At 47.9% G+C, this 25,030-nt stretch overlaps 1 protein-coding gene across 1 annotated transcript in view; it reads right to left on the bottom strand.

Moving 5' to 3' along the window:
• The window catches only part of CHAC2 (ChaC glutathione specific gamma-glutamylcyclotransferase 2), a 38,281-nt gene that overhangs the window by 6,219 nt on the left and 7,032 nt on the right, over positions 1-25,030 (bottom strand). Inside the window, exon 2 of the mRNA XM_040351631.1 lies at positions 8,648-8,683. Coding sequence (XP_040207565.1) covers positions 8,648-8,683 — 36 coding nt within the window. The remainder of the gene's footprint in view (positions 1-8,647; positions 8,684-25,030) is intronic.

Below are 25,030 nucleotides of genomic sequence, written 5' to 3'. Positions count from 1 at the left end.
TCAAAGTTCTATTTGTGGGAAAAAAAAGGACGCCAATTTTGTTTGGGAGCCACGTCGCACGACCGCGCAATTGTCATTTAAAGTGACGCAGTTGCCGAATCGCAAAAAGTGCTCTGGTCTTTGACCAGCAATATGGTCCGGGGGGTAAGTGGTTAAATGATATCTGAATGTATTATACAAGAATTATTGCTGTGTTAGTTGATATGGGAAGATTTCGAAAATAATTCTAAAATCTCACAACAAAACAGGAGGAAGGCATTGTCTGAATGCGTCTCTTGCAGTGACAATCAGGGCTTAATATCTGAATAAACAGACACAGGACATAGAAGGGATAACGGTCTGATAAGGACAACTTTAATGAACTGTAAAAAGCACACAGAAAGTGACAGAACAACCAGTGAAAGCAACAATGACCCCCTACGCTGCATGCGCTTGTGTTTACCAACCACCGGGCACAACAGGACCGAGCCACATTCCAACTGCATTTATCCCGCAATCAGCCTGTGGATTCTATTACCGACTGCATGTCCATTTAGAGGCGCTTACTATAAAATATATTACAATGATTTGTTTCTTACACCTTTTGTGTTATAATGCAGAACAGTGAAGTCATCATCCTAATGTGATAGCAACAATATTAACCACTTAAGCCCCGGACCAATATGCTGGCTAAAGACCCAAGGGGTTTTTACAGTTCGGGACTGGGTCGCTTTAACAGACAATTGCGCGGTCGTGCGACGTGGCTCCCAAACAAAATTGGCGTCCTTTTTTCCCCACAAATAGAGCTTTCTTTTGGTGGTATTTGATCACCTCTGCGGTTTTTATTTTTTGCGCTATAAACAAAAATAGAGCGACAATTTTGAAAAAAATGCAATATTTTTTACTTTTTGCTGTAATAAATATCCCCCAAAAACATATATAATTTATTTTTTTCCTCAGTTTAGGCCGATAGGTAGAAAAATTTATAGCGTTTACAAAATAGGGGATAGTTTACAAAATAGGGGATAGTTTTTTTGCATTTTTATTTTTTTTACTAGTAATGGCGGCGATCAGCGATTTTTTTTCGTGACTGCGACATTATGGCGGACACTTCGGACAATTTTGACACATTTTTGGCACCATTGTCATTTTCACAGCAAAAAATGCATTTAAATTGCATTCTTTATTGTGAAAATGACAGTTGCAGTTTGGGAGTTAAACACAGGGGGCACTGTAACATTTAGGGATCACTGTATATGTGTTTACTAGTGTAGGGGGGTGTGGCTGTAGGACTGACACCATCGATCGAGTCTCCCTAATAAAAGGGATCACTCGATCGATGCGCCGCCACGGTGAAGCACGGGGAAGCCGTGTTTACACACGGCTCTCCCCGTTCTTCAGCTCCGGGGAGCGATCGCGACGGAGCGGCTATAAACAAATAGCCACGCCGTCGTCCCGGATCGCTCCCCGAGCGGACCCGACCTCCGCATGTACCGGGGGGGGGGGGGTCCCGATCGGACCCCCCACCCACGTCTAGGCAGGCACGTACAGGTACGTTGATGTGCCTGTCCGTGCCATTCTGCCGACATAAATGTACATGAGGAGGTCGGGAAGTGGTTAATATAGAATTTGATTTAAAGCGGGGGTTCACCCGAAATTTTTTTTTTAACATTAGATTGAGGCTAATTGCGGGAAGCACAATCGGGTGTTTTTTTTTTTTTTAATCAATGCAGTACATACCGTTTTAGAAATAGATGTTTTTAAATGTTCTCCGCCGCTTCCGGGTATGGTCTGCGGGACTGGGCGTTCCTATTTGATTGACAGCCTTCCGACCGTCGCATACAGCGCGTCACGAGTTGCCGAAAGAAGCCGCACGTCGGTGCGGCTCTATACGGCGCCTGCGCACAGACGTTCGGCTACTTTCGGCAACTTGTGGCGCGATGTATGCGACGGTCGGAAGGCTGTCAATCAAATAGGAGCTGCGGTGGCTCAACGCGATTGGCACCGCGCTGACAAGCCATTCACCTCTGCAGCTAGGGGTTCGGATCCCGGTCTCAGCTACATGTGAATTGAGTTTGGTGGTCTCAGCCCGGCTCCTGGTGGGTGTGCTATGCGAGGTAAGCCTGCGCTTAGTACGCCCACCCCCCTCCCACAAAAACCACCACACTTACACGCACTCGAAATTGGGTTAACATGCACGCACTTTGACCACGCGGTCTCTAAAAAGAGAGGCAAAGGACTAACGGGGCTGGTTGAGCGGGCAGATCCTCTCACTCCCTTATAGGGAGTCCCTCTGCCCCGTTGGGCTTCAAAGCGGAGCAGGTAGGGCGGGCTGTGTGGGAGGACCCCCTCACACACCTGCCATTGCCACCCGGGGCATGGAGAAAGGTGGCAGATTGCCTCTGGGGGAGGCCTGCCTACTCCCAACTCCTGCAGTCTGGCTCCTCTCTCGAGTACACGCACAAAATACACTTTAAAATAAAAAAAATAAAAAATAGGAACGCCCAGTCCCGCAGTCCATACCCGGAAGCCGCCTAGAACATCTATCTCTAAAACGGTATGTACTGCATTGATTTAAAAAAAAAAAAACACCCGATTGTGCTTCCCACAATTAGCCTCAATCTAATGTTAAAAATGTGTTTTTCGGGTGAACCCCCGCTTTAAATTACAACATTTTTTTTATATGGTAATGTTTATTATAATTTGTATTCGAGGTGCACTAAAAATGGAAATTTTGGTGCCGAAACCGTAAATGCAGGATGCACTTAGTTAACTGCTTGCCGACCAGCCGCCGCAGTTTTGCGGCGGCAGGTCGGCTCTGCTGGGCGAGAGCACGTAGCTATACGTCACCTCGCCCAGCAGCCAATAGGAGCGCGCCCGCTCGTCCCTGACTCCGGTGTGCGTGCCCGGCGGGCGCGATCGCTGCCGGGCACCCGCAATTGCTCGTTACAGAGCGAGAACCGGGAGCTGTGTGTGTAAACACACAGCTGCCGGTCCTGTCAGGGGAGAAATGCTGATCTTCTGTTCATACAATGTATGAACAGCAATCGGTCATTTCCCCTAGTGAGGCCATCCCCCCCTACAGTTAGAACACACCCAGGGAACATACTTAACCCCTTCCCCGCCAGTGGCATTTTTATAGTAATCCAATGCATTTTTATAGCACTGATCGCTATAAAGATGCCAATGGTCCCAAAAATGTGTCAAAAGTGTTCGCCATAATGTCGCAGTACCGAAAAAAAAAAAAAAAAAAAACGCTGATCGCTGCCATTACTAGAAAAAATAAAATATTAATAAAAATGCCATAAAACTATCCCCTGTTTTGTAAACGCTATAACTTTTGCGCAAACCAATCAAACGCTTATTGCGATTTTTTTTTTAAGAAAAATATGTAGAAGAATACGTATCGGCCTAAACTGAGGAGATATATATATATATATATATATTTTTGGGGGGATATTTATTATGGTAAAAAGTAAAAAATATGATTTTTTTTCAAAATTGGCGCTCTATTTGTGTTTATAGCGTAAAAACTAAAAACCGCAGAGGTGATCAAATACCACCAAAAGAAAGCTCTATTTGTGGGAAAAAAAAGGACGTCAATTTTGTTTGGGAGCCACGTCGCACCACCGCGCAATTGTCAGTTAAAGTGACGCAGTGCTGAATCGCAAAAAAGTGCTCTGGTCTTTGACCAGCAATATGGTCCAGGGCTTAAAGTGGAGGTTCACCCTAAAAACAAGTATATACTATTCAATCCAGCATACTGCCGACATGTACAGTATGCTGTGTTTTTTTTTCGGTTTACATACCGTAGTATAGGTATTTCTTCCCCCGGCTTCCGGGTAGTGAATCCCGCGGGAGTGGGCGTTCCTATTCGAGACTAAGTGATTGACGTATGACAAAAGCTTGCCCCCCCAGGCGCGTCACCAGTTTCCAAAAAAAGCCGAACGTCGGTGCGCAGGCGCCGTATAGCGCCGACTCACAGTTCGGCTTCTTTCGTAAACTGGTGACGTGCATTATGCACCAGGGGGCAAGCTTTTGTCATACGTCAATCAATTAGTAGTAGTAGTAGTAGTAAACCCGCTGACTTTTATTTTTTTACACCTGTAAGGGAAAAGGCATAATGAGCTAGTATGCACAGCATACTAGCCCATTATGAAATAGTTACCTTAGAACGAGGCGTCGGTATCCCTCCCGGTCCACGCCGAGTCCGCTGACATTTTGCCACGGCGTGTATTCTGGGTATTGCGGCTCTAGAGCTGTGAGCGGCTGGAGCCGCGATGTCGTCACTCCCTCGCATGCGTGCAGGAGACTTCTTTCCGGCAAGGTCTGGCGGCTGCCAGGCCTTAAGCCGAAAATCCCCTGTGCGCATGCGCTGCTGCATTCAGCGGCTCATTGCGAGGGGAATACGGTTTAGGAGATATTTTTTTTTAACTTAAATTTAATTTAGATAAGGCTCCACTTGAGTTCAATTACCACCTTAATCAGCCACAGAACCTGTGTAATTCATATATATTCTGTTTTAAAGGGATGAGGTGGCAACCCTACCTGTAGGTAAAAGTAAAAAAAAAAATAACTTTACAACCGATTTAAAAGCGGAGTTCCACCCAAAAATGGAACTTCCGCTTTTTGGAATCCTCCCCCCCTCCAGTGTCACATTTGGCACCTTTCGGGGGGGGGGGGGGGGGGGGGGGACAGCCGTGCCATTCTGACTTTCAAATTAGGTTCACCCTAATTTGAAAGTCAGCATTAACCACTTCCAGACCTTAGGTGTTTTTCAGATTTGGTGTTTGCAAGACTAAAACAGTTTTTTCTCCTAGACAATTACTTAAAACCCCCAAACATTATATATATTTTTTTTCTAACACCCTAGAGAATAAAATAGTGGTCATTCCAATACTTTTTGTCACACCGTATTTGCGCAGCGGTCTTACAAGCGCACTTTTTTTTGAAAAAAATCACTTTTTTTAATTAAAAAATAAGACAACAATAAATTTGGCCCAATTTTTTTATATATTGTGAAAGATAATGTTACGCCGAGTAAAATGATACCCAACATGTCACGCTTAAAAATTGCGCCTGCTCGTGGCATGGCGTCAAACTTTTACCCTTAAAAATCTCGATAGGCGATGTTTAAAAAATTCTAGAGATTGCATTTTTTGAGCTACAGAGTAGGCCTAGGGCTAGAATTATTGCTCTCGCTCCAACGATCGCGGCGATACCTCACTTGTGTGATTTGAACACCGTTTTCATATGCGGGCGCTACTCGCGTATGCGTTCGCTTCTGCGCGCGAGCTTGTCGGGACGGGGCGCTTTAAAATTTTTTTGGGGGGGTTTTCTTATTTTATTACTTTTTACACTGAAACAAAAAAATAAATTGATCACTTTTATTCCTATTATAAGGAATGTAAACATCCCTTGTAATAGAAAAAAGCACGAGAGGTCCTCTTAAATATGAGATCTGAGGTCAAAAAGACCTCACATCTCATATTTGGGCTTAAATGCAAAAAAAAAAAATTTTGAAACTGTCATTTTTTCAAATGACAAAAAAAAAATGTTTCTTTAAGAGGCTGGGCGGGACTGACGTTTTGACGTCAGTTCCGCCCAGCAGAGCTATGGGGACGGGTGAAGGAGATTTTTTCCTTCAGTCTCGTCCCCGCTCAGCTCCCGAACGGTCGCGATCTCCTCCGCCGCTACCAACGGCTCCGGTAAGCGGCGGAGGGCGCGGGAGAGCGGCGGGAGGGGGGCCCCTCTCCCGCCACCGATAACGGCGATCTCGGAGACCGCCGTTATCGTGTACCAGACCACGCACACTAAAGATCGATACCTCGGTTGTGACAGCAGCTGCTGCCGTTACCGAGATATCAATCTTTAAAAATAGGACGTACATTGTCGTGCGCAGGTCTGGAAGTGGACACACGGGCTCAGTGTCTGTATTGAAAGTACGCTGTCCGAGAAAATTAAAATCAATGCCATACCTTTTTTTATCTCTTCTGAACCAGGCACTTCCTGGTTTGGCTCCCGCTTGAGTGGGCGTGTCGCTTTGGCTGCAATGTCTCCTGGGAGCGCAGCGTGACGCTGCCCAGGAGACGATTCTCTAGCCCACCAGAAGCACTGTCGCGTGATTTTACACGTCACATGACTCTTGCAGCCGGTCATGTGACGAGGGCGGACACAATTCCGCCATTTTAACTGATGGAAAAAACAGGTGAAAATGCCATTACACATTACAGTTGTGATGGCAACTGTGTAGTGTTGACGGCGCCGCCCGCCGTCAACACTGCACATGCGCGGGATAGAGCGGTGAATGCTGGGACATCAGCATTCACCGCATCCTGGAAGGATTTGCTTGTGGGCTTCAGAGTGGCCACAAGCAAGATGGAAACGTCCAGCAATTATTTTTATAAACAAAGTGGGGTTCACCGCTCCAGGGAAATCCCAAGTGCACTCGTGGATAAGTCCAGGTAGAGGTGGGTGCTGGCAATGCACTAGGCAATGGAAAGTAGCAAAAGACGGACGGACGGCCGCACACCAAAGAACTCTTGAGTTGTCTTTATTGAAGGAACATAAGCAAACACCGCAAATACACAGCAGGAATCATAAACAGCCGACGCGTTTCACACTTAGTCAGTACTTCTTCATGGCAAGAGTTCTTTGGTGTGCGGCCGTCCGGCCGTCTTTTGCTACTTTCAATTATTTTTATAAATTCACTTTAGCGGCAGAATGACATTGCGGGGGGGCTAGGAAATAGGGACACGTGAGTACCCTATTAAAGCGGAGGTTCACCCCTACAATATACTTTTTCCCCTTAGATGGATGCTCGTTTTGTCTAGGGGAATCGGCTAGTCGTTTTAAAATATGAGCAGTACTTACCGTTTACGAGATGCATCCTCTCCGTCGCTTCCGGGTATGGGCTGCGGGAATGGGCGTTCCTATTTTGATTGACAGTCTTCCGAGAGGCTTCCGACGGTCGCATCCATCGCGTCACGATTTTCCGAAAGAAGCCGAACGTCGGTGCGCAGGGCAGTATAGAGCCGCACCGACGTTCGGCTTCTTTCGGCTACTAGTGACGCGATGGATGTGACCGTCGGAAGCCTCTCGGAAGACTGTCAATCAAGAAGGAACGCCCAGTCCCGCAGCCCATACCCGGAAGCGACGGAAGAAGATGCATCTCGAAAACGGTAAGTACAGCTCATATTTTAAAACAACTAGCCGATTCCCCTAGACAAAACAAGCAGGAATCCAAGGGGAAAAGGTAAAAAAATAAATAAATGGGTGAACTCCCGCTTTAAAGCGGGGGTTCAACCTATAAAATAAAAAAAAACATTTTTTTTTCTTCTAGCCTAAAATTCGGCATTGTAGCGCGAGCTACAGTATGCCGGTCTTCATTTTTTTATCGCCGTACTCACTGTGTAATCATACATCGTAGATTCCGACTGCCCACGGGGAATGGGCGTTCCAATCCAGACGGAAGGTGATTGACGGCCGGCTCTGGCGCGTCACGCTTCTCCGGAAATAGCAGAAATAGGCTTGGCTCTTCACGGCGCCTGCGCATAGTCTGTGCGCAGGCGCCGTGAAGAGCCGAGACCTACTCCGGCTGTCTTCGGGGAGCGTGACGCGCCAGAGCCGGCCGTCAATCACCCTCCCTCTTGAAAGGAACGCCCATTCCCCGCGGCAGACGGAATCTACGATGTACGATTACACTGTGAGTACGGCGATAAAAAAATTAAGACCGGCATACTGTAGCTCGCGCTACAATGCCGAATTGTATGCTACAATGTTGTTCTGCAGGGTGAACCACCGCTTTAACTATGAGGAGGGGCAGATGCAAATAAAGAACCCCCGCTTTAAGTGGTTAAGTGGCGATTTTCGGCCACTAGCAGGGCACTTTTAACCTCAAAGAAGGGGTTAAAAACTCCTGTGTTGCAGCGCTTCCGAATCGCTTTTCAGGCTGCCCATTCATTACAATGGTCAGGGGTGTTTTGGAAACGCTAAAGACAGCGCTCCCAAACTGCCACAAAGATGCTGCTTGCAGGACTTTTCGGAACGTCCCGCAAGCGCACCGCCCCAGAGTCTTACTTGAATAAATGGGAGGCGGTTTTCAGGCGCTCAGCAGAGGCTATTTACAGCGCTAAAGCGCCTGAAAACCGCTCCAGTGTGAACGGGGTCTAAGTGCAGACTTCTGGGAAAATCAGTGAGCCAATCACACAAGCAGGAAGTTATTTTTCTGGGGAGAGTTCTGTACACATTCTGTGCAGAGAACACCTCCAGGTTGCCATATTGCATCTTACAGAAAATTACAGCAGCTGCAAATTGGAAAGGAAAGGTAATTTTTAATAACATTTAATTACAATATGACTTGTTGCAATTCTATACGCTATATTATTTTTTTTCTTTATTTGCCATTTTCTTCCCCACAAAACTGCACACCGCTAATCACAGGCAGCGAGACATTTCCCAGTCTGTGTAGCTGCGGACCAGGAAAGGTCTCACTGCCTGCGATTAGTGGTGTGCAGTGTCGGCTTCCTGGCGAGATCTGGCATATGGGTTGGGACTAGGATCCCAAACACGCCTCAGCCCATCTCTATTGGCCAGTAGTGACATAGAAGCTGGCAGAAGGAACCACAGCCCACACCAGTATATAAAAATAAAAAATAAAAGTGTTTACCTCTGGATCTTCCACAAGTGTGACCACTCTTCCAGGCTGTAAAAAAAAAAAAAAAAAAAAAAGGCAATATTATTATACAGGATTTATTTAGCGCCGACAGCGCTTTACAACTTGAGAGTAGACAGTACAAATCCAATACACTTTGATGCAGGAGGAATCAGAGGGCCCTGCAAATATAAAGGTTATTAAAGCACTTCTCTTGGCAATTTTTCTTTTGAATTTGAAATAAAAGTGTAGGTAAGATAGAGCGAGGAGAAGAGAAGAAAACCAGGAGTTGGGGGCTGGGCCGAGGCGCGAAGGGGCAGGAGTTGGGGGCTGGGCCGAGGCGCGAAGGGGCAGGAGTTGGGGGCTGAGCCGGAGGCGCGAAGGGGCAGGAGTTGGGGGCTGAGCCGGAGGCGCGAAGGGGCAGGAGTTGGGGGCTGAGCCGGAGGCGCGAAGGGGCAGGAGTTGGGGGCTGAGCCGGAGGCGCGAAGGGGCAGGAGTTGGGGGCTGAGCCGGAGGCGCGAAGGGGCAGGAGTTGGGGGCTGAGCCGGAGGCGCGAAGGGGCAGGAGTTGGGGGCTGAGCCAGAGGCGCGAAGGGGCAGGAGTTGGGGGCTGGGCCGAGGCGCGAAGGGGCAGGAGTTGGGGGCTGAGCCGGAGGCGCGAAGGGGCAGGAGTTGGGGGCTGAGCCGGAGGCGCGAAGGGGCAGGAGTTGGGGGCTGAGCCGGAGGCGCGAAGGGGCAGGAGTTGGGGGCTGAGCCGGAGGCGCGAAGGGGCAGGAGTTGGGGCTGAGCCGGAGGCGCGAAGGGGCAGGAGGTGGGGGCTGAGCCGGAGGCGCGAAGGGGCAGGAGGTGGGGGCTGAGCCGGAGGCGCGAAGGGGCAGGAGTTGGGGGCTGAGCCGGAGGCGCGAAGGGGCAGGAGTGTCATATGACGCCCGTCCAGGATTGGAGATCCCTCCTGCGGACGTCATTTGACAATGGGCGGGGTAGGAAGTGGTTAAAGTAAAAGGTGGCTCAACAAAATACTGTCACAAGGGGGTAATCCTATATAGAGATATATAGCTCTCTATCTATATCTAATTATATAAATTGAGATATATATCTCAAAATTTATTATGAACATGATTAGAAACCAAACATAGCAATTCATTGAGTTTTGTTAAATATCTCTATTATGGTGGTCATGTAGGAAGGGTTCCAGTTGAACAGAAATTTGATATTCATATGCTATCCCGACATGTTTCGCCTTATGGCTTCATCGTGCCTGGACTGGCACCTGTTCCGCCCACATGCCTGGACTGGCACCTGACAGCCTCTCAGTGAGCCGCTAAGAGCCCGAGCTGGCCGCTTCCGCCCCACAATGTTTGAAATCTGAAAATTTTCATCAACATAGAACTCTAGAGAAACAGGTTTTTCTTTTCCATTTTCAATAGAGTAAGGGAGGGTTATAACCCATCAGATTTTTTTCACCATCCGTGTCCCAATGCAGAGATTTCTCTTCAATTTCTGTCCCATAGCCAAGACAGGAAGAGGAAATCCCTGCAAATAAGGGAATTCCTTGGTCATCAGAACTAGTGTCCCAATCGGAATTTCCCCACTATTACTTTTCTGGGGACAACCCAAAATTTGGGAGGAGACCAATCAGTGTTCCTCTGTACTGAGAACACACCATTGGTCTCCTCTCACCTGACAGGACGTGGATCTGTGTGTTTACACACACACACAGATCCACGGTCCTGCTCTGTTAATCTGGCAATCGCAGGTGCCCGGCGGACATCGCGGCCGCCGGGCACGCGCATCGCCTCACGAGCGACGCGGCGGGCACGCGAGCCCTACCAGCCGGGAAGCTCAGGATGTCATACGACGCCCGTCCAGGATGGGAGATCCCTCCTGCGGACGCCATTTGACAATAGGCGGGGTAGGAAGTGGTTAAAGTAAAAGGTGGCTCAACAAAATACTGTCACAAGGGGGTGATCCTTTTTCCCCACAACTCAGGGGTTCGGTTTTTGATTTTTTTTTCCCACCCCTGACATGTTAGTGTTATATCTTTCACTTGGATGTTCTACAGTAAGTTGCACTAATAAATACACCTGGATAAATCAAAAACAGTGTTTGTCTTTATTTCAGGCTGCAAAACAAGAAAATGTGATTATTAAAAAAAAAAAAAAAAAAAAGGGGGGGGGGGGCAATTATTTTTTATACCCATTATATAATGTTTGTAATAATTAAGAAATGAGAGGCACTTTCAGTTTGTGTAAAAAATTACATAGATACACAGAGCTCACAGACACATTGGCAGCCTGTCAAACTTCCTGTGACAACACCGCTAGCACAATAATGTCACAGTCACACCCGGCTGACGTGTTGCGTCCACAAGGCTTTTAACAAAGGTCATTTTTCATTTAGCAAAATGCTTTTCAGATACCTGCCCAACGCACTCTAGCACTTATAACCAATGATAACAATGTCTGTATGTGTGAAGTTTAAAAGGACAGATTCACATTTAGCAACAAGTTATACTCGTACTTGGGGCAGAGAGCTGTAGGAAGTGTCTGCAGGGACCTGACATTGCATCTGTGATCCACTAAGGGTTGGGTCACACTATGAACCGCACCGCATTCCTGCTCCATTCCCATGCGTTTCAGTGCGGGGTGATTTGAGCCCATTTATTTTCTATGGGCTCAAATCGCACCAACGACTTGAATGCAAAAAAAACTAGAACCGTACTGTAACCGAATCGCATGGTCCTTTTGTATCATGTGATCTGGGGGCGTCAAAACGCACTGCATTTGGGGTGTCGTTAAAATTGCACTTGAATGTGGTGTGGGAAAACGCACACAGATCAGTGCGCAAACCCAGCCTAATTGTGGGTGCAATTCACTTTTTTTTTAAGTGCTGATCTATAAGAATATAGATGCCTCCTGCATGTATCCTTACCTGTGAAATGTCTCCCCTCTGTCTGTTATAAGAACCGAAAAACTGCAGATTCTGTGGGTGGATCTGTTGTCTGGAGCTCGGTGGGTGGAGTCGTGATGTCAGTAGATCCCCCACCCACCACACACTCCCCTTGTCAACATGCATTTTCTCCTGTGTATTACTTACACTGAATTCTGCTATAACCACTAACATTAACCACTTAAGCCCCGGACCATATTGCTGCCTAAAGACCCAAGGGGTTTTTACAGTTCGGGACTGCGTCGCTTTAACAGACAATTGCGCGGTCGTGCGACGTGGCTCCCAAACAAAATTGGCGTCCTTTTTTCCCCACAAATAGAGCTTTCTTTTGGTGGTATTTGATCACCTCTGCGGTTTTTATTTTTTGCGCTATAAACAAAAATAGAGCGACAATTTTGAAAAAAATGCAATATTTTTTACTTTTTGCTGTAATAAATATCCCCCAAAAACATATATAAAAATTTTTTTTTCCTCAGTTTAGGCCGATACGTATTCTTCTACCTATTTTTGGTAAAAAAAAAAAAATCGCAATAATCGTTTATCGGTTGGTTTGCGCAAAATTTATAGCGTTTACAAAATAGGGGATAGTTTTTTTTTATTTTTATTTTTTTTACTACTAATGGCGGCGATCAACGATTTTTTTCGTGACTGCGACATTATGGCGGACACTTCGGACAATTTTGACACATTTTTGGGACAATTGTCATTTTCACAGCAAAAAATGCATTTAAATTGCATTGTTTATTGTGAAAATGACAGTTGCAGTTTGGGAGTTAACCACAGGGGGCGCTGTAGGAGTTAGGGTTTACTTTGTGTGTGTTTACTAGTGTAGGGGGGTGTGGCTGTAGGAATGACGTCATCGATCGTGTCTTCCCTATAAAGGGAATGACGCGATCGATGCGCCGACACAGTGAAGCACGGGGAAGCCGTGTTTACACGCGGCTCTCCCCGTTCTTCAGCTCCGGGGAGAGATCGCGACGGAGCAGCTATAAACAAATAGCCGCGCCGTCGTCCCGGATCGCTCCCCGAGCGGACCCGACCTCCGCATGTACCAGGGGGGGGTCCCGATCGGACACCCCACCCACGTCTAGCAGAGGACGTACAGGTACGTACATGTGCCTGTCCGTGCCATTCTGCTGACGTATATGTACATGAGGAGGTCGGGAAGTGGTTAAAGCGGAGGTTCACCCTAAAACAATTATATAACATTACATCCAGCATACTGCCGACATGAACAGTATGCTGGTATTTTTTTTTTCTCTGTACATACCGCAGAAGGTAGATGATTGACGTCTGGTGAAAAACTTCCCAAGGCGCATAAAGCGCGTCACCAGTTTTCCGTAAATTGCCGACCTGCGAGTCGGCTCTATATGGCGCCTGCGCAGTTAGCTCTACACGGTGGGCGCAGGTGCCGTATAGAGTCGACTCGCAGGTCGGCTCTTTACGGAAAACTGGTGACGCGCTTTATGCGCCTTGGGAAGTTTTTCACCAGACGTCAATCATCTACCTCCTGAATAGGAACGCCCAGTCCCGCGGGAATCAGAACCCGGAAGCCGGGGGGAAAAATGACAATATAACGGTATGTACGGAGAAAAAATAAATAAATAAATACCAGCATACTGTTCATGTCGGCAGTATGCTGGATGTCATGTTAGAAATATGTTTTTAGGGTGAACCCCCGCTTTAAGTCAAAATCCAGAAAAGTAACCACATGACTTCAGAAAAGGAGTGGGGGTGGGAATTAAAAAATAATGCCTGTCTCCAGGCTAGTGCATGAGATAGGTAAATAACCTGTCACTCACAGCAAGGGGGCGGAACGGACTTAGGTTTTTCTCTGTAAGTCCGTTTTATTTCACTGAACAATAAAAGAGGATTGCTCAGAGCTGGATTAACTCTGTGTGGCAAGACTGGGCACAGATGATAGGAAATCTTTTATTCTACATTTTACGGCGGCAGGTTGGCTCCCCTGTGCGAGAGCCCGTAGCTCTACGTTGGCTCTCTTGCAGGCCACTAGGGGCCCCCCGCTCGCCCCCGACTCCCGTGCGCTTGCCCGGCGGGCGCGATCGCCGCCGGGCATATGCGATTGCTCATTACAGAGCGGGGACCGGGAGCTGTGTGTGTAAACACACAGCTCCCGTTCCTGTCAGGGGAGAAATGCTGATCTTCTGTTCATACAATGTATGAACAGAAGATCAGTAATTTCCCCTAGTGAGGCCACCCCCCCTACAGTTAGAACACACCCAGGGAACATACTTAACCCCTTCCCCACCCCCTAGTGTTAACCCCTTCACTGCCAGTGGCATTTTTATAGTAATCCAATGCATTTTTATAGCACTGATCGGTATAAAAATGCCAATGGTCCCAAAAATGTGTCAAAAGTGTCCGCCTTAATGTCGCAGTACCAAAAAAAAAAAAAAAAAAAAATCACTCATCGCCGCCATTACTAGTAAAAAAAAAATATTAATAAAAATGCCATAAAAATACCCCCCTATTTTGTAAACGCTATATCTTTTGTGCAAACCAATCAAACGCTTATTGCGATTTTTTTTACGAAAAATATGTAGAAGAATACGTATCGGCCTAAACTGAGGAAATTTTTTTTTTTTTTTTTATATATTTTTTGGGGATATTTATTATAGCAAAAAATATTATTTTTTTTTTCAAAATTGTCGCTCTATTTTTGTTTTTAGTGCAAAAACTAAACCCCGCAGAGGTGATCAAGTACCACCAAAAGAAAGCTCTATTTTTGGGGAAAAAAAAGGACGCCAATTTTGTTTGGGAGCCACGTCGCACGACCGCGCAATTGTCAGTTAAAGCGACGCAATGTCGAATCGCAAAAAGTGCTCTGGTCTTTGGGCAGCAATATGGTCCGGGGGTTAAGTGGTTAATGAATAATAAAAAAAAAATAATCTAAAAACAATATTTTTTTTATAGTGTGAATGATGTTACGCCACGAGAATCGCGATCTTTATTCCAAGCAAAAAAACAAATTGTGGTTCTCATTTCAGCCATAATGGTGCAGCTCTAGGAGACGGTCATTATCTATGGGTAAGCTTTATTATACCTGTAGGTGAAAATCAAATGCAGGAGTTTTTACTACCAATGTTGACTCTGAGTACAAAGACACGGGAATAGATGGACGCTTGCAGCAAGTACATTTCACAAACAGGGAAAAGAGAAAAGCTCCACACATATTGCGGTGATGCGTTGGGCGCTGGAGGGTTCTGTAGCCCATTGTTTACATACAGCATTCATATCATAGTCACAGACTGTTCAAAGCACAGCGCTGAACCACACAGAGGAGGCCACTCTGCAGAGTTCAATGGGGGCCGGTGAGTGACAACACATTACATGACAAACACAAAAATACTCAACTATATCCTGCAAAAGCCGAGCACTATGGTGAACGCCGCACACCCAAACATTATTCACTAATGGGATTCAAAACTATTAAAATAAAACTCGTATGAGTAGAGATTTCACTAACCACTTGACCCCTGGAAGATTTAACCCCCCCCCCCTTCATGACCAGGCCATTTTTTGGCGATACGGCACTGCGTTAATTTAATGGATAAATGTGTGGCCGTGCGACGCTGTACCCAACTAAAATTGATGTCCTTTTTTCCCCAAAAATTGAGCTTTTTTTTGGTGGTATTTGAGGACTTAAAAAAAAAATATCAAAAAAAAAAAAAAATTGCTATAAAACATTTCCAATAAATAGAAATGTAAGATAAAAAAAAAAAATCAAAGTGTCTTCATAATTAAAAGGCCAATATGTATTCTGCGACATTTTCGTAAAATAAAAAAAAAACAATAAAGAAAACAATAAAGGCCCGGATTCAGAAAGAAGATACGACGGTGTATCTCCTGATACGCCATCGTATCTCTGAGTTCCGTCCGTCGTATCTATGCGCCCGATTCATAGAATCAGGTTACGCATAGATATCCCTAAGATCCGACAGATGTAAGTGACTTACACCGTCGGATCTTAGGCTGCAATTTCACGCTGGCTGCTACCGTTTGTATACGCAAGAAATATGCAAATGAGGTGTTACGCCGATTCAGAAACGAACGACCGCCCGGCGCTTTTTTTTACGTCGTTTGCGTTTGGCTTTTTCCGGCGTATAGTTACCCCTGCTATATGCGGCGTATCCTATGTTAAGTATGGCCGTCGTTCCCGGGTCGAATTTTTTACGTCGTTTGCGCAAGTCGTTCGCGAATACGGATGGACGCAATTTACGTTCACGTCTAAACCAATGACGTCCTAGCGACGTCATTTAGAGCAATGCACGCTGGGAAATTTGACAAACGGCGCATGCGCAGTTCGTTCGGCGCGGGGACGCGCCTGATTTAAATTTTACACGCCTCCTACCGGGGGATTTACGATACGCCGCTGCAAATTTACAGGCAAGTGCTTTCTGAATAAAGCACTTGCCTCAAAAACTTGCGGCGGCGTATCGTAAATGAGATAGGTTAGGGGATCTTTAGATCCGCGTAACCTATCTGAATCTAGCCCAAAGTCTCGTACACACGGGCAAGAATCTTGTCAGGAAAAAAAAAAATGTTTTTCCTGACGAGATTCTTGGCAAGAATCTCTTGCCGCCCGAGTGTACAGACACCCCTTTCAAAAGAACCGCGGTTCTTTTGAAAAGGCAAGAACGCGGCGTCGTCATCGCGGTAGACGAGCATGCGCTCGTCACATTCGATGCCGTCATCTTGCTTCACCCTACTTATGCCGTGGAAGCTACCGCGCATGCTTCAAAGTCATTTCGAGCATGCGCGGGTTTCCACGGCGACAGGTAAGTATACAGACGCTCGGGTTTCTCGGCAGGAAACGGGCCGACAAGAATCTCGACAAGAAGATAGAGAGCAGGTTCTCTATTTTTCTTGTTGAGATTCTGGGCAGATTTCCAGACGAGAAACCTGAAAGCCTCGTACACACGCACGGTATACTCGGCAACAAAGCTCTGCCAGCAGTTTTTTTGCTGGTTCTTGCCGTGAAAACCGAGCGTGTGCGAGGCTTAAGCGTATATTGATTGGTTTGCGCAAAAGATATAGCATCTAAAATCTATGGGACATATACTAGAATTTTTTTTTTAAACTAGTAATTTTTTTAAATTTATTTATTTCAGGTACTTACATAGCGCCCAGGGCCGACCTTTGGGGTGTGCGAGCTGTGCGGCCGCACAGGGCGCCATGGGCAACAGGGGCGCCGTGCGGCCATCACAGCTTGCAGAATGTGAGTCGCAGTCAGTTACTCACATGATCATCACAGGAGTCCAACTCCTACGAGTCACAGCAGCAGTCGCTGCCAGGTCTCCCTGCCCTGGGACTGGGTGAAGTGCAACGCATCGTTTGCGACGCCTGAAAAAAATGGCCGCTGCCGGCCCCGACAGGCACACTGCGCATGCGCCGCCACTGCACGGGAAAGCCAGAAAACGCTCGGCTATTCTTGGGCAGACGGCGCATACGCAGTGGCATCTAAGGTGCCATTTTTAAATGCAAAGCCGCACCGTCCACCGAAAGGTAAGTCAGTTTAGGTGACCAGGGGGCAAGGGGTGAAGATGGGGGGCGCCACAGGATTAGCTCGCACAGGGCGCCTGAACACCTAAGGCCGGCCCTGATAGCGCCGTCAATTTACGCAGCGCTTTACATATACAATGTACATTCACATCAGTCCCTACCCTCAAGGAGCTTACAATCTAAGGTATGGTGATGATCAGCGGGACTGAGAAATTGCGTGGTCAATCTGAAAATATGCACTGTCACTGTACTAATGACACTGGCTGAGAAGGGGGGTTAAACATCTAGGGCGATCAAAGGGTTTAATGTGTGCCTAACCAGTGGTTTTGCGTTTACTGTGTTGCATTTTTACTAAGGGATGTGCTAGATTTTATTTCCTGCTTTTATTCATCAGTTAAGGACGCAGCAGTCATCTACTCATTAACCACTTCAGCCCCGGAAGGTTTCGAACCCTTCATAACCAGGCCATTTTTTGCGATACGGCACTATTAATGCACTAATTTAACTGACAATTGCGCGGTCGTGCAACGCTGTACCTAAACAAAATTGACGCCCCCCCCAAACAAATAGAGCTTTCTTTGGTGGCATTTGATCCCCTCTGCAGTTTTTATATCAAAATGTATGTATATATCGTATTTATTGGGGTATAGCGCGCTCCCGCGTATAGCGCGCACCCCTATAGTTGGGCAGAAATTCCTGTGGAAAAAAGGATTTTGTACTTACAGTTTTGGTGTCTTGCGCGGCGTCCATCGGCGGCCTCGTCGGGTCCGGCATCCGTCTGCGGCTTCGGGTGTCCTCTTCGTCGGGTCGGGCGTCCTCCTCGCTTGTTTCCCGCGACGAGTTTGAATACTGCGCCGGCATATACCGAGCGCAGTACACTCGGGCAGGCTCGGCTACTGTCGCGCTCACGTCCTAAACATCCAGGACGTGAGCGCGGGAGGAGCCGAGACTGCCCGACTATACACGAGTGTACTGCGCTCGGTATATGCCGGTGCAGTATTCAAACTCGGCGTGGGAAAGCGGGTATCGGCATATATCGCGCACCCACGATTTTGCCCTGACTTTCAGGGCAAAAAAAGTGTGCGGTATACGCCGATAAATACGGTATAAGAAAAGACAGATTATAATAGTGTATAGGGTTGTCCCAATACCCCTTTAAGACTGGGTCTTAAAGACAACCCGATACTCTACGCCCCCCACCCTCACCCCTCCAAGTACTCACTGATACCGATTACAGATACTTTTTTTTTTTTAATGTCATGTGACAGATTTCAAAGCACAATACAGATTAGGTGGCACTGACATGCAGCACTGATGAGCACTGACAGAAGGCACAGGTGGCTGGCACTGACAGGCAGCACTTATTGGCATTGGGCACCGATAGGTGGCATTTATGGGCAGTCACTGAAATGCCATGAGGAAAGCCTGCGACGCCCATCTTGGTACTCCTGGCACTCGGATGCATAAAAGTAGCAGTGGTCATCTTTGTTACACCCAGCCCAAACTAAATGAGCTGGGTGTAACAAGATGTCCACTGCTGTCTTACTACCAAGATGGGCATCGCAGGCAGGCAGGTATCCAATTGTCTTCATCATTGTAATCTCTCATCTTGACTGCTTACTCCTGTGCGCTGAGTAGTGCTATATTAGAAGTAAGGGCGTCTTTAGCACTTTTTTTATACAGTTTCCTCATGGCATTTTTAGTGACTGCACATAAATGCCACCTATCAGTGTCCAAGATGGGCGTTGGGATGTCCAACCACTGACGTCGACACGGAGCGTCACTTCGGTTGTGCTGCCGGGTCGCCTAATCTCTCCCAGGTATCGGATCTGACATAGGGAGCAATGGTGCGAGTACCCTAATTGTGTAAGGGCATCCTCAGGGATTTTGGTTCCACATACCCACCTCCCAGTACTGCCCCTTTTAGAGAAAACAGAACCAAGTATTATATTTTGGTACCAAGTAATTTGCATGGAATTTGCCAATGATGGGCAGTAAAATAGGTCCTCTGCAGCTAACAATAATAGGTTTCCCCCAGCAACAATAGGCCCCCCAGGCTATAATAAAGCCTCTAGTTACAATAGACCCCCCACAACAAAATACCGCCTCCCCAACAATACTGTAAATCCACCCTAGCAACAACAGACTCCAATAGCAAAAATAGATCTCCCAGACGTCAGCGACAATAGACCCGTCCCTCAACAGTAGATCTCTCCCATCAACTGAGCCCCCTCCCCAACGAACATAAAATTTCCCTGAGCAACAATAGTTTCCCCTCACTAGTAGCAATAGACCTCCCTAATAGATCCCCCAGCACCCCTAGGCATTAGAGTGGAACTTTGGTTTACGAGCATAATCCGTTACAGAAGAATGCTTGTAATCCAAAGCACTCGCATATCAAAGCGAGTTTCCCTTCAGAACTCAATTGAAACTTAAAAAAACACTAAAAAGGCACAATTTTTTTTTTTTTTAAATAACAAACATGTTATACTTACCTCCACTGTGCAGCTCGTTTTGCACAGAGTGAACCGGATTCGTGTCTTCTGGGGTCCCTCGGCGGCTGTCTCGGCTCCTCCTCGCAAAAGCTTTCTACCTTCATGCGAGCAAGCTCGCATGGTGGAAAGCTTTTGCGAGTGCGCTCCCGTGATACAGCAGCGGCCATAGCCGCCTATTGTATCACTCGGCCCCGCCCCCCGGCGCGCCGCGTCATCCGCTGTGATTGACAGCAGCGCCAGCCAATGGCTGCGCTGCTATCAATCCGCCCAGCCAATCAACGGCCAGGCTGGGAACCGAACAAGATGACAAGCACGCGCCCGGGACTTTCAAAACGGTGAGGTAAGTAAAACGGGGGCTCGGGGGGGGGGGCTGGTGCTGTCAGATGTTTTTTTACCTTAATGCATAGGATGCATTAAGGTAAAAAAACTTTTACCTTTACAACCCCTTTAAATAGTTCCATCCACATTGACTTCTATTGCATGCAGTACCGCATGTGGCCAGAGGTGACAGGGTGCCGGGAAACAGTGTTTCCGAGTGGCTTCGACTGTCACCGGTGCCCCTCCCTCGCTGGCAAAAAGCGGTACTGCACACCGTAGAGGCTTGAATTCTGCTAGTTTTGCGAGACAACACTTGCAAACCGAGTCAGAATTAAAAAAATAATAATAATAGCTCGTATTGTGAAACGCTCGTTAATCGCGTTACTCACAATCCGAGTTATTACTGTATATACATTCAGTACTGGAGGTGCCAGGACTGAAAAAAAAAGCCCTGGTTATCCTTAGTAAAACAAAGCTTGGCTGCAATGAATGTTCAGGTTTGGGAGGACGGGCAATGCCAGGCACTGTTGGCAACACAGATTTCTGCTATTTTTAAGCCTGAGCAGATGTCCACACAACATACATTTAGGTTATGTGTAGCACGAACCTCAGGGATCCTTATAGTAAATATTGGATGAACATAATCCAGCCGAAACCTGCATTTCCATTTTATGGAAAAACTTTTGCCGAGTCATCCTTAGGTTGCAACTTGTTAAACATTTCATCCGGTATTCGTCATCCAGTCACAGGGATTTGAGAGTTTTTACAGTTCCGCCTGAGAAATGTGCACTAATAAAATAGCGTCTTCATTATTCTAGCAATAGAACACCCATAAACACATAACATTGCCTTAAAGGAGTTGTAAAGGAAAACATTTTTTCACCTTAATGCAATCTATGCATTAAAGGTGAAAAAACACCTGATGCCGCCGCTGCCGCCCCCCCCCCCCCCCCCCGAGGCCCTGTTTTACTTACCTGACCCCTCGAAAGTCCAGAGATCCTCTTCGTCGCTCAGCCTGGCCGCTGATTGGCTAGAGCGGATGGATTGAGAGCAGCGCAGCCATTGGCTGGCGCTGCTGTCAATCACAGCCAGTGGACGCGGCGCGCCGAGGACGAGTGATACAGTGAGCGGCTATGGCCGCTCGCTATATCACGGGAGCGCGCCCGCAAGGGCTCACCACCATGCGAGCTCTCTCGCATGAATGTGACGAGTTCTTGCGGGGAGGACCAGAGACAGCCGCCGAGGGACCCCAGAAGACGTGGATCGAGGCCACGATTTTTTTTTTCCCCATTTATTGACCATTTAAAGCACAACTCCAGGTATAGGTCATTTATAGTTACCTCCGTCCACTGTAACTCTGTATATACCATAGCTATGGGATCCCTCTAAAAACAGGGGTCTCCAAACTTTTCAAACAAAGGCCAGTTTATTGTCCTTCAGACTGGAGGAGGGCCGGATTGTGGCCAATGTTAGGCCTCGTACACACGGACTGACAGTCCGCTGAAAACGGTCCGCCGGACCGTTTTCAGCGGACATATCCACCCGGAGATTTCTGTCTGACGGTTGTGCACACCATCAGACAGAAATCCGCGCGTAAACAATACGCGGGGACGTGGCCGCGCAGATGACGCGGCGACGTGGGCACCCTGGAAGTTCAAAGCTTCCACGCATGCGTCGAATCAGTACGACGCATGCGAGGGATGGCGGCCGATCGGACGTGTCCGGTGAGTCTGTACAGACGACCGAACACGTCCGACGGACGGGATTCCAGCGGACAGATTTCTTAGCATGCTAAGAAATTTTTGTGCGCTGGAAACTGTCCGATCCGCCGGACAATTGTCCGGTCGGGCCAACACACGACCGAACATGTCTGCTGAAACTGGTCCGTCGGACCAGTTTCAGCGGACAGATCCGGTCGTGTGTACAGGGCCTTATGGGCACGGCATGAGCGAGAATAAATATGGCCTTAGTTTTGGTGATTAATAGGCGTACTGTCCCTATTAGGAGGAGTAATAGTATCCCCTCAGTGGTATCGTCGGAAGAAATAGTGCCCCAAGGGTCGGATAAAGGCTAGCAAAGGGCCACATCTCGGGCCGCAGTTTGGAGACCCCCTGCTCTAGAAGCTGGAAATCACTTTAGTAGGCATCTCCACTAGCTTCGGACTCCTGTACTTAGCAGCTGCCCTGCTGCATTGTGAACACAGGAGGTCGACCACAGGGCACCATTCAGAGAATATCTTGCATCTGCAAAGTATTGTCCGATTGGACGTGATGGAAAGCGTGATGTCACTAGCTTGCCTCTCCATCTTAAGCTTTTGAATTCATTGAGAAAATGCAAAGCATCGCTGAATGGTGCCCAGTGGCCGACCTCTTATGTTCAGAATGCAGTATGGGACCCAGAAGCAAGTAGAGATCACCGGAATAGCGGTGCCCTACTACAGCCATTTCCAGCTTCCACAGGTATGGAATATACCATAGGTACATTACTCTAGCTCAGTGGTCTCCAAACTGCGGCCCAGGGGCCAGATCTGGCCCTTTGCTTGGTTTTATCTGGCCCTTGGGGGCACCATTTCATTCACTGACACCAAATAATGGAACCCAATGACACCAATGATGGTGAAAAATTCCTACCAATGACACCAACAATGGGGTACAATTCTTCCCAATGACACCAATAAAAGGGCACTATTCCTACCAATGATGGGGCAGTATTCCTACCAATGACACCAACAATGGGGTCCAATGACACCAATGTGGGGGCACTGTTTACTTCAACTGATGCTGGGACATTTTCTTCTTCTGCTGGCCACAGTCAGGCCCTCCTAAAGTCTGGGAGGACAGTAAACTGGCCCCTTGTTTAGAAAGTTTGGAGACCCCTGCTCTAGCTGGTCCAATAATAATATCCATTCCATAATTCTTCATTAAGGCCCCTTTCAAACTGGGGCGGGAGCCGCTAAAAATAGCGGCGCTATACCGTCGGATTTGCCACGGGATTTGGCCGCTAGCGGTATTAACCCCCACTAGCGGCCAATAAAGGGTTAATATCGCCCGCAATGCGCCTCTGTAGAGGCGCATTGCGGGCGGTGTTGCTACGGTTTCCCATTGTTTTAAATGGGAAGGAGCGGTATACACGTCACTCCTCTCACCGCTCCTAAGATGCTGCTGACAGGAGATTTTTTTCTCTCCCGCCAGCGCATCGCCTCAGTGTGAAAGCCATCGGGCTTTCACATTGAGTAGGCAGTGCAGGAGTTTTTCAGGCGGTATAGCAGCGCTATTTTTAGAGCTGTACCACCTGAAAAACTCCTCAGTGTGAAAGGGGTCTAAAGAAGAACTTCATCCTGCCTAACCACAACACGTGCTTGCTAGACCATGAAGTCCTGCATTGTCTTGCATGAAGCCAATAGATCCCCCTTCGTTGCTCTTCTCCCCTGCCAACATCTTTAATGGAGGTCCATGACGTGCTGTGAATCTATGCCAGGTCTACAGGACATGCGAGATCTCAGAAAAACTGCCTCCTAGGATGTCTACACTGCACCTCCTGTGATGCATTTTAAGACCTAGGTGAGGATTTAGCTACTCAGCAAGACATCTCTCTATAGCCCAGCTCCCCTTCTGGCTAGGGTGAGGGATACCGCCAGGAGGGCAGCCTCTCAGGATGTGTAGTGTAAACATGCCAGGAGGCAGTCTGCAAGAACTTGCACATGGACAGACATGCTACAGGTCCCTGTCAGTATCCCTCGCCACAGAGTCCAGCAGCCCCCCCCCCCCCCGCAGCATTCCTCGCTATAGGGTCCAGCAGCCTCCCTCGCCACGGGGTCAAGCAGCCCTCCCCCTGGCAGCATCCCGCGCCACGGGGATCCAGCTGCCCTCCTCCTGGCAGCATCCGGTGCCACGGGGGCCAAGCTGCCCTCCTCCTGGCAGCATCCCTTGCCACAGGGGCCAGCTGCACCGCCCCCCCGGCAGCATTCCTCGCCACAGGGGCCAGCTGCACCGCCCCCCCCGGCAGCATTCCTCGCCACAGGGTCCAGCTGCCCTTCCGGCAGCATCCCTTGCCACAGGGTCCAGCTGCCCTCCCGGCAGCATTCCTTCCACCTTAACACACAGATCAGTTCACTTGTCTGCATGGTTTGGAGGGAGCTCAGGGGGAAATGCCAACGTGTGCTGAGCACTCCCTTGTACCAACCATCTGAAGCTTAGATTGTCGGAGACAATGACAACAGCAATTGCTCCATAATGTTAGACACTGCTTGTATGATTTAGGTATACTACCTACCTGGATCTGCGAGGACTCAGATCATTGGATTGCTAATTTATCCACAGAAAACAACCCATTTATAGCCCCCCCAAGTGAATCCCAAGTCCAGGGGGGACAATTGCAACCAACGTGGCACTCACTTCAATGATCACCAGATCAAGTCATGTACAGGGGCGGACTGACAATTGAGTCACTCGGGCACTGCCCAAGGGGGCCCCCATCATCAGGGTTGCCAGGTTCAGTAAAACCAGGGACAGTATGTAAAAATCTATGTTTTTTTTACATCTGTCCCCGATATGTCCGAAACTGACATGCTTTTGATGGGAAAACCCCAAGATTTTAGCTGCCCCCGCCTCTGCACTGCCTCCTGGCGTGGTGGCCATCTGTAAGCCCGGGGACCCCATAATCTTCTATTGCCCGGGGGGCTCCATGAGTTGTCAGTCCGCCCCTGGTAATATACATCTTGTAGTCTATGGCCAGCTTCAATCACTGGTGTCCCTCACATAGAGGCACAGGTCACAAACAGCCACAATGGGGCCGGGTGTAGGAAGCACAGAGCCCATAGAACAGCAAAGAGCAGCCAGGGTCATCTCCACAATGGCCCCTGTGACCCTGCTGACTACAGAGGACGACACTCATTATTGCCAACATTTGGAAATCATTTCCAGGGACATTGTGCTCTTCCAACCTCACACAACCCAATGGTTGACATACTGAGAAAATCATGGAAGGTCCAAGTCTTCCAATATGTGATCATTCAGGAGCAGATGTGTGCCGACTTGATCTATGATGAGCCTATTGGAGGCCGTAAACTAGGGTTGTCGCGATACCACTTTTTTAGGACCGAGTACAAGTACCGA

Source organism: Rana temporaria, chromosome 4 (assembly GCF_905171775.1).
Source record: "Rana temporaria chromosome 4, aRanTem1.1, whole genome shotgun sequence".
NCBI lineage: Eukaryota > Metazoa > Chordata > Amphibia > Anura > Ranidae > Rana > Rana temporaria.
This window is presented reverse-complemented; position numbering and strand designations above follow the sequence as displayed.